The sequence below is a fragment of the Trypanosoma theileri genome (assembly GCF_002087225.1).
Source record: "Trypanosoma theileri isolate Edinburgh chromosome Unknown TM35_Tth_1_V1, whole genome shotgun sequence".
Classification (NCBI taxonomy): Eukaryota; Euglenozoa; class Kinetoplastea; order Trypanosomatida; family Trypanosomatidae; genus Trypanosoma; species Trypanosoma theileri.
The window spans coordinates 644,412-661,098 of NW_021639843.1; the positions used below are offsets into that span (position 1 = coordinate 644,412).

At 41.8% G+C, this 16,687-nt stretch overlaps 6 protein-coding genes across 6 annotated transcripts; 3 read left to right on the forward strand and 3 right to left on the reverse strand.

Annotated features, from left to right (window-relative positions):
• Positions 1-2: 2 nt before the first annotated feature.
• On the reverse strand, positions 3-386 carry TM35_000013480 (uncharacterized protein; the record flags this gene model as incomplete). The annotated part of the gene is made up of 1 exon (XM_029021029.1): positions 3-386. A coding segment is annotated over one exon (384 nt), but the record flags the coding sequence as incomplete, so codon positions are not given.
• A 52-nt stretch (positions 387-438) lies between these two features.
• TM35_000013490 (uncharacterized protein) lies at positions 439-1,707 on the reverse strand (the record flags this gene model as incomplete). The annotated part of the gene is made up of 1 exon (XM_029021030.1): positions 439-1,707. One exon carries the CDS (start codon positions 1,705-1,707, stop codon positions 439-441), a length of 1,269 nt encoding a protein of 422 aa, XP_028887538.1.
• Positions 1,708-2,848: 1,141 nt separating this feature from the next.
• TM35_000013500 (uncharacterized protein) lies at positions 2,849-3,226 on the reverse strand (the record flags this gene model as incomplete). Its single annotated transcript, XM_029021031.1, has 1 exon — positions 2,849-3,226. The coding sequence occupies one exon, from the start codon at positions 3,224-3,226 to the stop codon at positions 2,849-2,851; it is 378 nt and encodes a 125-aa protein (XP_028887539.1).
• Positions 3,227-3,271: 45 nt separating this feature from the next.
• TM35_000013510 (uncharacterized protein) lies at positions 3,272-3,601 on the forward strand (the record flags this gene model as incomplete). Its single annotated transcript, XM_029021032.1, has 1 exon — positions 3,272-3,601. The coding sequence occupies one exon, from the start codon at positions 3,272-3,274 to the stop codon at positions 3,599-3,601; it is 330 nt and encodes a 109-aa protein (XP_028887540.1).
• A 4,024-nt stretch (positions 3,602-7,625) lies between these two features.
• On the forward strand, positions 7,626-8,123 carry TM35_000013520 (uncharacterized protein; the record flags this gene model as incomplete). The annotated part of the gene is made up of 1 exon (XM_029021033.1): positions 7,626-8,123. The coding sequence occupies one exon, from the start codon at positions 7,626-7,628 to the stop codon at positions 8,121-8,123; it is 498 nt and encodes a 165-aa protein (XP_028887541.1).
• Positions 8,124-13,451: 5,328 nt separating this feature from the next.
• On the forward strand, positions 13,452-16,685 carry TM35_000013530 (Flagellar attachment zone protein 1; the record flags this gene model as incomplete). The annotated part of the gene is made up of 1 exon (XM_029021034.1): positions 13,452-16,685. A coding segment is annotated over one exon (3,234 nt), but the record flags the coding sequence as incomplete, so codon positions are not given.
• Positions 16,686-16,687: the final 2 nt, after the last annotated feature.

Below are 16,687 nucleotides of genomic sequence, written 5' to 3' on the forward strand. Positions count from 1 at the left end.
CGTCTAAACTGTGTTGCATCGCGAAATCGATGAATCTTCTCATTATGGAGCCTCTTTGCTCCCATGTTGTCTGAGTCCACATGCGTTTGGCGATCCGATTGGCCTCTGAAGCCAACGCCACGATGTACGGATCGTGGGATCTTGCTGGAATCAATGTTACCGCGTTTATTGAAGTCGTACCCTGGGGGAGTGTACCTGATGGGAAAACCTCTTGGAGTTGTTTTACTGTCTCGTGTTTGTTTTGATGTTGCGTATTTACTGTTAAAATTTTTTGTATACCCGTTTGAATATGGGAACGGAAGAAAACCACGGTGTTGAGTGGACGCGTCCATTCGTGAAAGTTGTTCTTCTTTACGTATCCTATTTGTCCGGGCCCCGGTTTTCATTGTTTCCGGGGCCGATAATCGTTTTTTGGTTTAAATGGTTCTTTCTGTAAATTCACACGGCACGACGTGCTGTAATGTCCATGCGACCGCATCTGTAACACCGTGCCTTACTTGGCGGTGGTACTGACTGTTTCCGTTTTACCTTATTTACGGCTTGCGCGATTGGATCGTCTTTTTTCCAAGGCTCTTCGTAAGCTTCTCGTAGTGCGGTTATCTTAACGCCTGGGTTATCTCTTGCTGCCTGAATTATTCTGAGGTGCGTATATATTTGTCGTCCCACTTGGACGAACTGTTCTGAAATTCCCTCGTTTCGAAGGGAGTCCAACCATTGTACGAACATATCCCATGCATCTTGATAGAATAGACCAGGATTAACTGGTCGGGGAAAAATTTGCTGATAAGCCGTCACAACATCAGCTGGTGATGTATCCAGCAAAAATTCCATTAAGCCGTCAAACGTACGGATTTTCTCTATAGGCCGGCTGCTCTCTAGCCACGTTGGTTGGCGGCATTCCTGCATTCCCCGAAGACCCAACTTCGGGCGTTCCTCATTTTCCGACAACGCGGGTTTAGGCTTCCATGCCCAGCTTGATAAATTTCTCCCTTTCTGTGGTGATACCTTTGGTTCCTTCGTTTCACCCGGAAAAGTGGGTTGTTCCGTTTCATTTAAGTTTTCCAGCGCCGATTTTAATTGCGCTTGTGTTGCCGCGTGCTGATTCTGCAACTGTCGTAATTCATCCAGCGTTTGGTTTAGTTGTGCATGAGATGCAGCCAATAGGGTTTGCGTGTTAGCCAGTTGCGCTTGCGTGTCTTGTACTTGCTGCTGCAGTTGCGCCTGCTGCGTTGAAGTGAGGGTAGCCTCTTGATGCATCTGTGCCAATTGGTTCTGTAATTCCTGGAGTTGTATATTAGCGGTTTGTTGTACCCGAAAAGCTTCGTGTTCTAACTGTGCTCGTGCACTGTTATACTCTTGATGAAGCCTTAGAGCTTCCTCTCCCAGTGCGGACCATTCTGATCTGAATAAGTTATATGTCGTCTCGAAAATTTGGAGAAAATTTTGATTCCGAGGCATAGTAAAACCAGTAATGGACGGGCATACGGTCTCCCAGTCCATATAGTCGTGTGGTCGTATTCTTAATTTGAGAGTATCCCCTTCTATCGTTAGAATACTGTCAAGATGAAAAGTGTGTTGCGGCATATCCGCTGGTCTTAAATCAAAGGAAAATGCTGTTGGGCCATATTGGCGAACAAAATCTTGGAAAGCCTTAGTACAAATCCTCCACTCTAGTGGTGTATAGGGCTGAATGGTTGTCGTCATCATATACCTTACTTTAAAAAACTTACTACTTTCTTTTCAGAAACTTACTATTGACTCGCTGTTAGGAAAGGAAAGAAGTAAAAATATTCCTAATAGTTAAAACCCATACAAGATATAAAAGTCAGTAAGACTCGATCATTCTTTTCGCAAGCTGTCAAAAAAAAAAAAAAGAATCACCACCATTCCGCTTTGGGAGGATTGAACGTGAGAAAAAAAAAAAGAACCTCCCATGATATGGAAAAACCCCAATGTGATAAGAGAGTTTGCGGTGCTCTGAAAATGGTTTGCCCTTTTACCTTTGCCATTGCGCGGCCGCGTCTTCCAATCAGCACGAGGGACTTGTAAACTTCTAAATTGCCGACCGCCGGACGGTGATACCCACGAATTGTCCCAATCCATCGAACTTGTACATCCCGCCGCTGGGTTTGCATGCTGCGACCAACGTGGGCTAACCAGAAATCGTGAGATCAGATCAGGTACAGGCTGAATATTGCAAGCAGTAATTAACGTATCCAATGGTGAAGATATCCTTCCTAACCTTTCCACCTGCTGAGGCGTGGTGCCTTAAAAAAAAAAGAGAGGGCACATCACGAGAAATGAAAGGACATTTCTTGGATTTCCCTCGATGACCCCCGCGCCCCTCCAGCTTCACAATGTGTGGTGAAAAGCATTACCTTTGCTCAAGGCCCGCGCCCCTTTCAAACAGTCATAAACAATCTCCTCTTTTCTAAAATGCCGTATGCCCAAATGGAAGGCTAGATAATTTCTTTTTCCCGCCGCCTTTCATGTTTGAGACGATGTTCTACTACGGCAGCTGGCGGTTCTGAAAATGGGGCTAAACGGCAAAATAGGAGGAAAAACAAACACCTTCGAACTGCTATTGGGAATAATTTCTTTTAATAAAGTTAGTGTGTTGTTGCGGAGTTGGGGTCCATTCTCTCACAGATTTGCGGGAGGCCAAATTTTAAAAATGTTTTTCAAAAATCTTTTGGAAACGACACCAGCCAACGCAGGTAAAAATAATTAAGAGGGCAAATCCCGCATTCTCCTCGTTCGATTGCCCACCATCTGCCTTGTGGGTCCGGATACCGTTTTGAAATTGGCAGGTTTTTTTTTTTTTTTTGCCTGGTTCACCCTGCCGGTCTTAGCGAAGAGACGGTCGGGCCGTTATGGCTTCCCAAAGATTCCCGTTCTGTAAGTTCATAGTGGGCCTAGGGGGCGTCTTGCGTGCAGCTGGAAATTGATTTCCCCACTCTTTGCGAACATTCGGTGGGCACCATCCGAACCAGGGAACCCGCCACAAGTGACAGGAGTCTGTTTTTCCCTGTTTCGTTCCCCCCTGAAAACGCAGCTGGGGCCCGGGCGCTAAAGGGAATTCTTTTGCAAGGTTTTCCGGCCCCCAGTCTGGGGCATAACGGGCGGCATCCAACACCCCAACATCGTCAAAAATGTTCTTAGAAGCCCCTGCTGTCCGCAGCGGTTTTCTGTTAGGGGTAAAATTCCTGCCGGGTTTTTTGCCCATTCGTGATCCGAAGGGGGCCCTCGCCCAAGGGCAAGAGGATACACCATGGGACCTTCTTTGGTTTTTGAACCCGCCCTATTAGGGATGCTTTCAGGGGCGATACATCCTCTTAAAAAGAAAACGTTGCAAAACATTAATAAATTGGCCAAAGGGGGCGAGGCAAAAGCAGACGAATGCGTCCCGGGTGGGTGCTTTAAAATAAATGTATTTTCATTTTCTCGCGCCCCTCTCTTGCTTGCGGGGGGTGGGGGGGGCGTCCCCCACCCCTTTTCGAAACCCGCGCCGTTGATGCAAACCTCGCAAAGAAAATCGCTGAAAATTACGGTTGCAGCCAGCGCGACGATACGATATACACCTTTTGATTTCTGGACTTAAAATGGCGCCGTAAGTGGCAGGGTGCCCTGCTTTTCCCGCAAGGGTTAAAGGAAGCCCAAAAGAGAAATTTATCTACGCTTTTTTATCGCTTCTGGTTTGCCAAAGTTTTGTTTTCGCCTGACCTGTTTCTGGCTAAAATAAAGAATAATGTGTTCTCTTGGCTATAATTATAAGAAGTTTTGGTAAAGAATGGCCTTTTAAAGGGGGTCGTTGGGATCTCTTTTGTTAATGGATGTTGGCAAAAAGACGTTTGTCACTTTCGGAATCGGAACGGATGACCGCCAAAAGACCATTCAAAAGTTTACTGCGGTAATAATTGCCTTACAGCATTTTCCTTTATTTGGCGCCAAGGAAAAAGGCAGCTGCAGAAGCCGACCCCTTGCTGGCATTTTATCTTTCGAAGGGCGCCAACTCAATATTTATTTTAACGGGCAGCGGAACATACCCCAACCCATTGCGTAGGCCTTCTTGTTGCCCACCGTTTCTTAAAAAGAATAATCTTAGCCTTTCTTCCACCATAAACAAGAAAACAGAAGAACAAAGAAAACCATGTATTTAACCTCCACGAATTTGAACCCCATGGTTTATAAAAAATAAATTGTATTTTACCAGACAGTTATACTGTTGAAAAACATATCAAGAACTGAGGGAATGGAAGTGTGCTGGGGAACCCCTTTTTAGCCCGCCTCCCAGTCGTGGTGGAGAGGGTTGGGTTGGGTGGGCTTTTCAGAAACCCACGGCCAGACAGAACTGTAAGATTGGAAAGAAAACTCATTTACCTAAATGTTAAAACCCCAGCACAGAATTTGTTCACTAAAAAATAGTAAGACCCGATCATTCTTTTCGCAAGCTGGCAAAAAAAAAAACCAGAGGCTTTTCTGGGATCTCGATTGGGCATGCCCGGCCCCCCTTTAGGATGGGAGGCGCCAGAATTAGGGGCTAAATGCGTTACAAAGTGCATTGAGGGAAACTGGGTATTTGAAAAGAAACCTCACAGTGAGGAGGATCTGAAAGCTTTCTGCCTGCAATTTCCTGTAGTTCATGGGGGTGACTTTCCCCTTTCATTTCGCATCTGAAACTGGCAAAGGAAAAGCAGTTAGCTCGATAACCCCGGACGGCGCTAAACCTCCATGGGGGCAAGGATGGCGCTTAACCATATGTTCGCATTCTGTATACCTAAAAAAAAGGAAATAAAAACTTTGCTTTGGGATGCCCGCAAAGGGGCGGACCAAATGTTGGGACGGGGCCTCTGCGTGAAAAACCTGGCGCTTTCACTCGAAAGTGATCTTTTGAAACCATGTTTGTTGCAGTTCACTCCAAACTGAGAGGTGTAGCCAGCGAACGTCTGCAGAGGTAAAAGAAATAGTGGAGAATACAAAATTAACCACCAGAAGAAACAATATAAGCTGTGGCAACCGCAGTCGTGCACTGCGACAAGACGGAATGTTCACAAAAAAGAGGGCGCAAGGCGCACGCAAAGAAGAAGGCAAAGAATCAAAAATCCCACACTCGCCAACTTAAATGGTTTCTTGGGTGCGCCAATTTCGCGCAACTGCCTTGAAACACCTTGCATTAGATTTGGCAATAACGCCAGCAAGCATCAGCAAGCCTCTACAGTTGGCATCGTTGATGTGGGGTCCCTGGGGTCTGAACCTTGTTTTCATGGACATCCTCGGAATCAAAGAAGGTTGGAACTTAGCTGCAATTTCAAGCTCGGGACCTTTTTTTTTTGGACATATTAATTACTTTCGTGTTGCCTTACACGAAAATAATATGGATTTGCCATTATGACAAGTGAGTTTAAACAAATTTTCAGTGATGGACTTCACCGTTTTCACAATGTGAACGACATCATGCGACCAGCCGCCGCTTCAAGAAAGCGAGAACAAGAGGCATTTTTGAAGATTATTTAAAACTAGAGTTGACATACATAATAGCTAGGTTTTATCTATACCACCTCCAAATATACCTTAACAGGGCGGGAGCTGCCGTTTACGGCTGCAGAAGAAAAACCGTCAAGGAAGAGATGACGATTTGTTCGATAGCCACTTTGGCGATAATTTGCTACCTTGTCGCGGCGCCGTGGTTGAGCGCATGATTTTCTTTAAGGAAATCAAAAGCAATCAAGAAAATTAAAAGGAGGCACTTTCCCCACCCCCCCAAAAAACCAAGTCAAATAATTTTTTCAACAACATGCATTTTCAAGAATGCTGACCCCCTCTAGGGTTTGGACGTCGGGGGGCGGTGCCAAGATCCAGTGGCCCATATTCTTTAGGGGAATTCGTGGGCCGAGAACCCTTTCTTCTGGAGTGCTTGCCGGCCGTCAAGTTTCAAACGCCGCACAGCGCCAAGGCCAGCCGTGTTTAGAAGGGAGAAAAATTTAATTCGAGAAAGCCCTGTGACATGCGCTTTTGTTCCATCTGCAGAGGTACCTTTTTTACACATTTCACCCTTCTGTGGAAGTTGCCGGGGTGGGGCAAAGACCAAAGAGATAGTAATATTGTTGCCCTCCTGTGGTGGAAATTGAATTTAGATGCTGTTAAAACCAAAGGGGATGAGATAAATTCGTGGTCATCCATCTATGAGATTCTTATAGATATCTTTACCATTCGTACGTTTTCTGCGTGAAAGTAAAAAGTAAAAAGGAAAAGAATATACATATAACTGTTAGTGGTTGCACCATTTCAATAAAGAAGAAGAAAAAGGTTTATACAGGAAGATACTGGTATCAAAGGCATCAAAGTGTCATATATCCAAGAACTTCATTGCAGTATATGACGAAATCGCTGCAATACTCTGCTTGAATTTTTTTTCATCTTATTTTCTTTGTTATGTTCTGAGCAACTTTCTGTTTCGGCGTGGTGTTGGGTAGATGCGTTTACGGAATCCAGTCGCACAAGCGAGGGCTTCATAGTTGGTCTTTATATTCTCGACATCGTCCCAAAACTACTACTGTAATAGTTATATTGGCAACACCGCCCTTGTCAGCACCACAAATGGGATGCATCCTCCCTTGATTCGATGGTCTGCGGATCAGTGGCGAAAAGAAAAAAGGTTGATAATTGTACCATGAAAATAGTTCAAAAGATCGCCCAATGCGGCGTTTCAGTGGGATAATGGTAATGTCATACTCAAAAGTATAAAATCATTCACGGATTCTTCGATCGCGAAAAAGAAAAGAAAAACGCAGCATCTTTGGTCGAAAAAAGAACCGCAATCTCTATAACGTTCACTTCCTTTAGCCCGAACGCGTTCGGCAGAGATGGGGAATAGGGCTGGATATATTTTTTACTATTGTTTTTTTTTTTTTTTGAAATTGGCGCGTTGACCGCTGTAGAACTTTAAATGTGGGCCGTTTTGTTCGCAAGATCCTGCCGAAGCTTGTTCCCCGCGCGTCGCGGCTGCAAAGGTGTTTGGCGCACGGCTTGCCGGAGAACGGGGCTGCCCGCCCCACGAAAACGCTACAAGCCACCACCTTTTTTTGGCAGAGGAGAACGTCTAAAAGAGCAAATCTTGACAGGGCGTGGGCGAAACTTCCCTTGGGGTCTTTTGAAACCCAACCCTTAGGAGCGACGGAGGGGAAAAACACATAGTAACAAAAACAAAAACAAAAAAAAAAAAAAAACGCGCTTTCGTGGTATAATAGGGGGTTTGGGTGAAAGGAGGGAACCCCTTTCAAAAAACGCGTCAGCTGTTTTTGGCGGGCGGCATGTTGGTCTGTTTTGTTGGGCCTTTCTCCGAGGGCTGGTGCCGCAAGAATTTGTTAAAGGTCACTTCTCTATGTCGCCGTTTTGCGCCCCTTATTCGCGAAAGAAAGGTCAAATAAGATTGGATCGAACGAACCGCTCTGCCCATCCAGGCATGCTTTGCTGCAAGCCGTTGTGCTTTTCCTGAATGCTATCGGGATGGCTGGTCCGCTAGCGGGCTACGGGGGCCCACGAAATGCTACTTCCAATGCGTTTTCTTCTCCGGGAAGCCCTTTTAGAATAGGCACGGGTGATTTGACAAACGGTCTTGGGCGAAGATGTTCGTCAACCGCCTTTTCCTGAAAGGGTTCGCCGGGTGTGCGGCATTCTGCCTCCGTGAAATGGGGCCCCTCCTCTGGCCCACCGGGGTGCTGCGTTTTTTTCTTTTTCTTTGCGGCTCCGGAAACCGGAAGGGGCTCGCAAACATGCTTCGGACGAAATTTTCGTGTGCCGAAAAAGTCGGTCCCTTTCGCCGTCTTTTGTTGGGTTTTCGTGTGGTTTCGCCCTTGATTGGGAAAACCGCGTGGGCGCCCGAGGCCGTCCAGGGTTTTACGGTATTTTGTGCGCGTGTTTTTTTTTTTTTTTCTCGTGCCGTTTTCCACCCTGAGCGCACCAAAGCGCCAAATCAACTGATAACGAAAGGTGGGCTCCCACCTCGGCCCGCCACTTCCCAGAGGGAAGGTTTGAGATTGACCCCGCCCCCCACCCCCAACAGAAGTCGCGGAGGATGGGACCCTTCTTTGGTGCAGCGGGGTTCGTCATCCCTGCCCGGCTGATTCTCCGCGGGCGTTCCGTCCCCCATGTTTCCCCTCGGACCGCGGTGGCGGGGGTGGCGCTCTCGTTTGGCCTGTCTGGATTGTTTCGTTTCGGTGGCGGGTGTTGGGTTTCCTCCGGACGCCTTTGACTTTACGACAGGTGTTTTTTTTATTTTATTTTGGTCTTGTCTGCCTTTATGCCATAGGTTCATGTGGACTTTAGTCTCTTCTTTTTTAAGAAAATCAGTTTTGGGGTCACTGGGGTTCGTTCTTATGTGCATCACTGTTTGACAATTCGTTTCTTTCTCTGTTTAATTTCGGTGATCACTCAATTGTGTTTTACCACCACAACGCTGTAATTGTTGCAAACAGTACTTGTAGCAAATAGTTTGATTTCAATTGATTCTTATCCATTTATACTTCTGGATATTAATTACAGGATTTGGCTTCAGCCATATTATGACGCGAGCAGATTATTTCCATGCATTTGATTGCTGGGATTTATCCTTGGGATACATATACTGCTGTAAAATTTGCGGGAGAAATCGATACACGCAAAAAAAAAAAAGAAATATATGCTTTTGAACTCTGTCGTAGAATAGCTATCCTTAATTCTTTTAAGACGGACAAATCATCTGGAAATGTAATATATACAGTAGTTTTCCAACGTGGAGTTTCATGAGATTAATCTATTGATGTACTATTTTTGACTTTCCTGAAAGATTTTGAAGTTTGCGCACGACATTAACGATTATATATATATATTTCCTGGCCCATTATTACTTGTTTAGGGTGAGCCAAGAGGTGAATGATTTCTATTGGAATGTAACAGTTTTCTGGGATTTTACAAGAAAAAAGTCTGAAAAAAAAAAAAACACTGCGTATGAGGTTTACAAACCTCTAACTCTGTTTCAGGATTACATCGAAATAATAAGAGGAGAATGGTTCCTTCTGTAATTCCTACCCCAAGATAATATCAGGAGATTTACTCTTATTTTTTTTTCTATAAGGTGAAATGTTGACTTATTTCCTCCTTAATCTGACCTCTAACCTACCATTTGCTACCTTTATTGGATGCAATTGTGATAATAATCTATTGTTAAATTGTTTTTCATGAGTTCAGTGGGTGTTGGTGTTGGAAATTGTTTCATATACTCTTCTGTTCGATTTCCATTGACGAAGGACATCGAGTAAATCCTTCCCTTTTTTTAGAGGGAAATTACAGTAATGAGAATTATTTGTAGTTGTGGTTGACTTTCTGAATATTAAATGATACCACAGCGAGACGAAGTGAAAGTTAAAAGATGTGATGTCTGTATGTGTGGTGAGTGAGATCATATTGACAGGGTGATGTTTTCTGCCTTCATCTGTGGGTTTCGTTTTGAAATTTTTTTTTTTTTCTTGGCGTTAAAACTTGTGAAAACGTTTTTTTTTTTTTTTGTCTTAATGGAAGAGTGTTTTTTTTTTTTTATTTTATTTTTTGGGCAAAGTTTAACGGGATGTAGTTTGGGAGGGCTGCTAATTTGCCTGATGTCATACCGTCGTACAGGTTTTTCTTGATCTGGGATGAATTTTATTTTTGGTTTCCTCATTTAGACTTCTTGAGGTTCTTTCTTTTTCTTTAAGATGTTGGCTTAGTATTATTAATTTTTCTTTAAATTATTATATAAATTATTCGCTATATTAAAAGTACGACGTTTTTCTCCCCACTTTATATATATATATATAGATTGGAATGATTAACCATGTGATTATTAGGATACTCCACCATCAATATTGTTCTAGCTTCTATTTTACTAACTCAGATATTTTTTTTTGCTGTGCCACAGAGACTATTGTTTCCGTCTGTGCGTTGTCTTATTACAACTGGAGGGACGAGTGGGTTCTTCATCTCGAAAGCTTTTGTATGCACTTAAATGGGGTACTTTACACTTGTCGTTTTTTTTTTTTTTATGGCCGCGAAAAGAAATACTCGTCGTGAATTGAGAGACTATGTTTTTTTTTCCGTTACATTGTTTTTCGAGAAAATTCTTTTTATTACGTTTAATGTTAGGAAAAGGAGGATGATGCCTTAAATTCGGTCATTTCGTTTAAAAATCATTTTTTTTTTTTGTTCTGACGCTGGGTTCTGAAGATATTGCGCCTTCAGAATCAAATTTTTTTTTCCATGGTTTTTTTTTTTTTCTGATGAGCATGGTCTTGTCTTGGTAATGTAGGTAATGTATGTAGCCATTGTATTTCTACGTTATTAATGATATATATATATATATATATATATATATATATATAATATAATATAATATAATATATATATGCAGATGGATCCCTAAATTACGGGGGGTTTACTCTTACGATAATGTTAGCAAGAGAATGAGAATAAAACTCTCTTAGACCAATGTCACTGCGTATCCTCAACCCCAGAATCAAATGATGTAAATGGGAACCGTATGTATCTTTGATATTACGAAGAAATGACGTCGTATCAGTAGCTATGGAGTGAAAAATTAGTGCATCAAGAAGACAATAGAGAATTTTTAGTAGCGCAAGAGGTTTGGGGAAGGGAGTCCCTTTTTTTTTTTGATAACGATGTTTTCAGCACTATACCCAGTGTGACGTGGCAAAGAATAGTCACGAATCCCTATTTTCCCTATTTTTTTTGCTCAAAAATAGGGTTGTGGATTGCCCCTAATACCTGTGCAGAAAAATAGTATGGCAACAACAACAACAACAAGGAATACCACCATGTTTTTTTTCATTTTGCATAAAGAATAAACTACGAACATTGTAAGATTTTCTACCATAAACAAGCGAAACAAATGTGGCAAAAACTCATCTATACTTAAGGTAATTTTTCTTGGATCGTGCAATAAGTTTGCTTTCTTTTTTCCCTCATGTAAAAGTTAAATTGCAATAAAAAAACTTTAATGGATCTTTTTTTTTTTTTAACATGATAAACAGTTTAACCACAAATATTAATTGCATCAATTCAGAGATTATGTTCGATTGTTGTGCGGGTGCAAGATGTTTGCCCAAATGCAGAAATAAACAGGAATGAGATATATTCCCTAAAATATTTACTGAACAGGTCCAACAACGTGGTATAACTGAGTAGAAAAAGAGTCATAGAAGAATACGAGAAACCTTGTTATTTTATTCCACTTTTTTCTGGATTTATTTCCGTTTGGTGATGACTCTGGTAAGACAAAAACTGGTCTATTTTTGCACATTTAAGTATTTGTTTGACATGGGGAATACCAACAAAGATATACAAACAAAACAAAATATGAACAAAAAAAAGTTGGTAGAACAGTTAATCTAATAACATCAAAAGAAATAATATTGCCCACTTTGAAAAAAAGGGCAACATCAGGGGGAGGGGAAATATAAAGCTAATAACTGAGCACAGAACTGAGTTAAGAGAGATAATACAAGCGTCCCTCCTGCGTTTTCATGAACGATGTTTTTATGCAGGCAGATGTTCGCTGCTGGGTGACTGCGGGTTGTCTGTGAGAAAATGTCAGCTATTCTTGTGAAGGTATTCTTGTTGAGTGCTGCCTTTTTTTTTTTTTTACTGACATTGCTCGCTGTCATCGTGTCTCTAATAAGTGTAGTTGTGTGACTCGTGTTTAGCTCAACCTGTATTTCTTGTTTTTTCTTTTTTCTTTTTATTTTTGATATTTTTAATCCTCTTTTTTTTTGTTGGGTAATTATTCAGACCCCCAGTGAGGTTATCTGTGACGTTGAAATGTGGGTTGCTAACATGGTGTGTGGCGTTTATATATATGTATGGTATGTATGTTTCTCTGAACAATGAAGCATATTTTTCTTTTTATGTTTTTTTTTTTTGTTTTTGTCAAGGTTTCTGCATTATTAGAAGTTCTTAGAATATAAAGGATGTAATCTGCGGTATGTGTTCCTGCAAAAGGTGCTGTTGCCACGGTTAAATGTTTATCGTAATGTTTATTAATTGACAGAGTTCTACCTTTTTTTTGGTTTTACTTGTGATGAGAGTGATGTGGGTGGACTGGTGTATTTGTATACAGGGCGTGTAAGTGTGGAATTGTCGCATCACATGTTGTTTTTTGTGTGAGTGACTTGTGAGTGGAGCAGTATGAGTTATTTATTTATTTATTTATTTTTCTTATTTGCACTGTGGCGGTTTTGGTGTAGCGTTCCGTTTTTCTCTCTGTTATAGAATAAATGGTTTTTTTTTTTTTCTTTTTCTTCGTCTTATGTTTTCCTTACTTCTCTGACAATTATAGTACGATAATAAAAAAAAAAGGAAGCAGAAGAAAATACTGAATTGGTTAGTTCGACTGAGTGAGAGGGGACAACAGAACCAACAGCAATTGGCACAGATAAAGCAAAAGGAGAAACGAATAAACGATAGGGCTCACTGAAGAAAGTAATATATTGTATTTCTTTAGGAGCTTCATAGGGTCATACATTCTGTGTGTGACATCAACATCAACATCAGGAAACAAATAGCAACTTGGGAAACTGACAGGAGACACCTGTTGGTTAGCAAGGAGCTAAAAAGATAAAAGAGTGAAGAAAAAAGAGAAAAAAAACAACTATAAAGCGAAGTAGGTAAGGTGGTAGGAACTTTCCTATTAGCGTCTATCATATTTTAGCATTAATCTTCTTGAAGAAAGTAGAGAAGAAAGTAGCTAAAACCCACATAGTAGAAGAATACTAAGAATATTAGTCAACACCGGAGAGAGAAAAGTTGTAGAGGTTATTATCAAGATAGGATATTCATCGAGGATTGCATTTTCTGTGTTCTCTATTACAACATACTCACATTGTAATTGTTTTCCTTCTGACACTCCAGAAGAGAGAATTAAAGGTGTGAGTAAAGTTCAAAAAGAAACGGTAGAAAAGGGACTGCACATTTCATTGTTTTTTTTTTTATTTACGTATTTGTATTTATATTTCTTTTTTTGGTTTGAGAGTGTGTACTTGTGTGCGTGTGTACTGAATATCTGCGGTTCGTGGACAAATCTTCATTCGCCATAGAAGACAATTACACATTGTGAATCGACTGGAATACTTGAAGGCGATTTACATTTGGTGAGGTTCCATTGTCATTCCAGAGAAGCGAACGAAAAAAAAAAAAAGGAGACTCTCCTGTTCGTGAGAGAGCGTTACTGTGTTGCTCTTTGTATTTGTAGCTGGTAAACTAACAGCAACAGCAAAGGAGTAGAGAAACAAATTTCAAGGAAAAGCAAAGAAAAGGAGATAACACCATATTATTATTATTATTATTATTATTATTATTATTATTATTATTATTATTATTATTATATTGTTATTATATACACAAACATATAGAGGGAGGAACTTACCATGACGCTTCTAACTACCATAAAGAAGAAGTCACCGGAACTGCGTGAAGGGCAAGTTGTGGCGTATGACTATGTTAACAGTGGTGAGCTTTGGCAGTGGACACTAGGCACCGTGATATCGCTCACGGAATACACAGCCGTTCTGCAGCAGTGGAGTGTCAGCCAGGGTGACCATAATACATTGAAGAGCATTATATCGAATGAGATCGAAAAAGAAATGAAACGCATGAAAATGCTTCAGGAGCAGCTTTCCAGCGCGCGTGATAAGTTAGCAGCTATACGTAGTGAAAATGAGGATCGCGTTTCAGCTGCCAGATCTGTGTTTGAAGGAGCAAAGGAGGCAGTGGAGGCGGTAGATGAAGTACACATGCGTGAGGTGACAACACAGCAACGTCCCTCAGCAGTGGCTGTGGCGGTACTGAAGGCGGTGCTTTCACTGGCCCAGAACGAACCCACCATTAATAATTGTCTCTCGTGGCCTGAAATTCAAATGGAGTACAGGAGACCAGATGCTATAATGGAACTTATTCACGCAGATATTGCAGGACGAATTTACCCAGCCCCTGAAAGTATTTTGAGTGTATTGCTTGATTCGCGGTATTCATCAGCCGCAGCAGCGCGAGACTCAGATGCGATCAGTAGCCTGCATCAATGGGTACTAAGTGCTTTGGCATACCAAGAAGCACATAGCAAGTTGACAACAGATACACGTGTTCAAGTGCAAAATGAAGCTATTGCCAGTGTAATAGCTGGGATGAAAAACTGTCGACTGAAGATAATGAAGTTAAAAGAAGAGTTGGCACGTGGTGGTTCATCAGCTTCTAGGGGGCAAGTTACATCTTTTACAAAGACGTCTGTACAAGCTACAGTTCCTCGTTCAGCGGTTATTTCTGTTATTCCAGTGGATCAGGCAGTCTCTAATTGTGTTCTGACAGACGATGAAGTAGATACTGTTCTTGATGATGCAAAATGTATGCGTTTTCAACTTAAGGATCAGTTAAAGCAGATGACAGATGAAACTATTGAATTTTTAGCCGAACTTCACTGTCTCTCGATGTATACCACCGAACTTGAGGAAAAACGACTTTACCTCCGAGAACACTACTTGCTCAATATTCTTCGAAATCGTGATGATGAAAATGCTGGAACACGAGAGAATGAATTGAATAATAAAATCAAGGAGATGCAAGATATTATTGATGACTTAAGAAAACATGATGAACGGTGGATCTACAAAGAAGGGCCAACTGTTACTACTAAACATCAGAAACGTTTCAACGGGAAAAATTGGGATGCCGTACTGGAAAAGAAACCAGAAGAACTACTACAAAGATTTAAGAATGAACAGTCTCTCGCATGCCATATACCAGATGATTGCATTCAGAACGTTGTGTTCGGGGTCAAACCGGATGGTCTTGAGGTTTCATTTGATGTTCAACACCCCACATCTCAAACAAGGGATGAAATCAATGCGCGCCTGAAGGAATTTCCCCCACGTGACATGGAGCGTATGCTCCGTAACATTGATACTCCCAAAACTGGTTTAGATCGCGCAATTGTAGAGGTATGTCACGCACTTGATATGGCAGACGACAAATTCCGCGGGCTCTCATTTGATGAGTTTATCCAGGAACTCTCAGGGACAGGTAATCTTGGTGATAAGGATGCATATGAAAGTGAAATTGGTGATCTTCTTATGCTTTTGGACAAGATTCATAATGAAAATCGCTCACTGCAATATACCTTGGAGAAATCTGCTGAAGAATTCCGTCGACAGACTGCATCGACCATGCGAGAACAAGAAGCTCTGCGGCAGCGCAATGATGAACTCCACGCAGAAATCGGTCGTCTACGCGATTTGGTTGAGAAACTTAGGCGTTTGGCTGACGACCAAGCAAGTGAACTAGAGCTGTTCAAGTTACAGAAGACTCAGGCAAATCAAATGCGAACCCAGCGTAATTTGTCAGAATTTAAGGGTGAAAACACAGCTGAACCACTCTACTGTGTTACTCTTGATGAACTCCATGAGCAAGTGGCACAATGCAAACAGGCAGAGGACGAAAACGCCGAACTAGAGCGTCAGTTGTCAGATCTCAAGAAAGCCAATGAGGACCTACTTGCCAAGCTAAATGAGGCAGCAAAGGAAAATGAACAAATAGAAGGGGAAATAGAGAAACTTCGTCATGACCTGCTTCAGGTAGAAAAAGAAGCAAAGGATACCACAGATAAGCTTCATGATGTTGCTCATCAGCTAGAAAACAAAAACGCTGAATGTCAAGATATGGAAAAGAACTTGGAGAAACTAGAAAATTTACTCGATTCTGTTAAAGCATCTGAGCAAGAAGCGTTAACAGGTATTGAGACACGCGACAACGAAATTGATGGTCTACGACAAAAACTAGAGAATGAAATCAATGATCACAACAAGGCACTTGCTGCGCTAGAGCAAAAGGAAAATGAAAATAATGCGCTCTTACAAACAGTTGAACAACAACAAAGAGAACTTGAGGTTCATCGAGAAAGGCGGCTTGCTGCCTACGAGGCTCGATCTCATGAACCCACTCTAGGTCCAATATCATTCCGAAGCACAAATCCAGGAGAAGGAATTGAACCACGAGTACTCGCTGCAGAACCTCTACTCTCCGTTGGCATGGACGAATACACAGATTACGTACAGCGATGCAATCAGCTTCAACAAGAAAACGATGGCCTAGGACAACAAGTCCAGCAATTAAACGATGACATCGAAAGCCTTCAAAATCAACTGCGTCAACTTGAGGAGGAAAACAGAAATTTGGGAGATGAACTTCGCGATAAAAATGAAGCCGTAAATAGAGCTGAAAATGATATCAATCAGGTAATGCTCGACAACGAAAAGCTCAACAACCTGTTAGACGAAAAAACTGCAGAAGCACAAGCACTCGCAACTCAAAATGAAAGAGCTTCCAACGAAAACAACAACTTGACGGAAGAAGTAGAAAGATTAAACGCGGAAAACGATAAGCTTACTCAAGATCTACAGCAAAAAAGTGCTGACAATGAAAGACTAGCAGCGGAGATCGACAGGCTGACTGATGAACTGCAACAGAAGATTGCTGAGAATGAGAACCTTGCTGATGAACTGGAGCAGAAGACTGCTGATAATGAGAAGCTTGCAGCTGAGAATGAGAGGCTTTTGGCGGAGATCGATAGACTGAATGACGAGCTGCAACAGAAGATGGCTGAAATTGAGAGGCT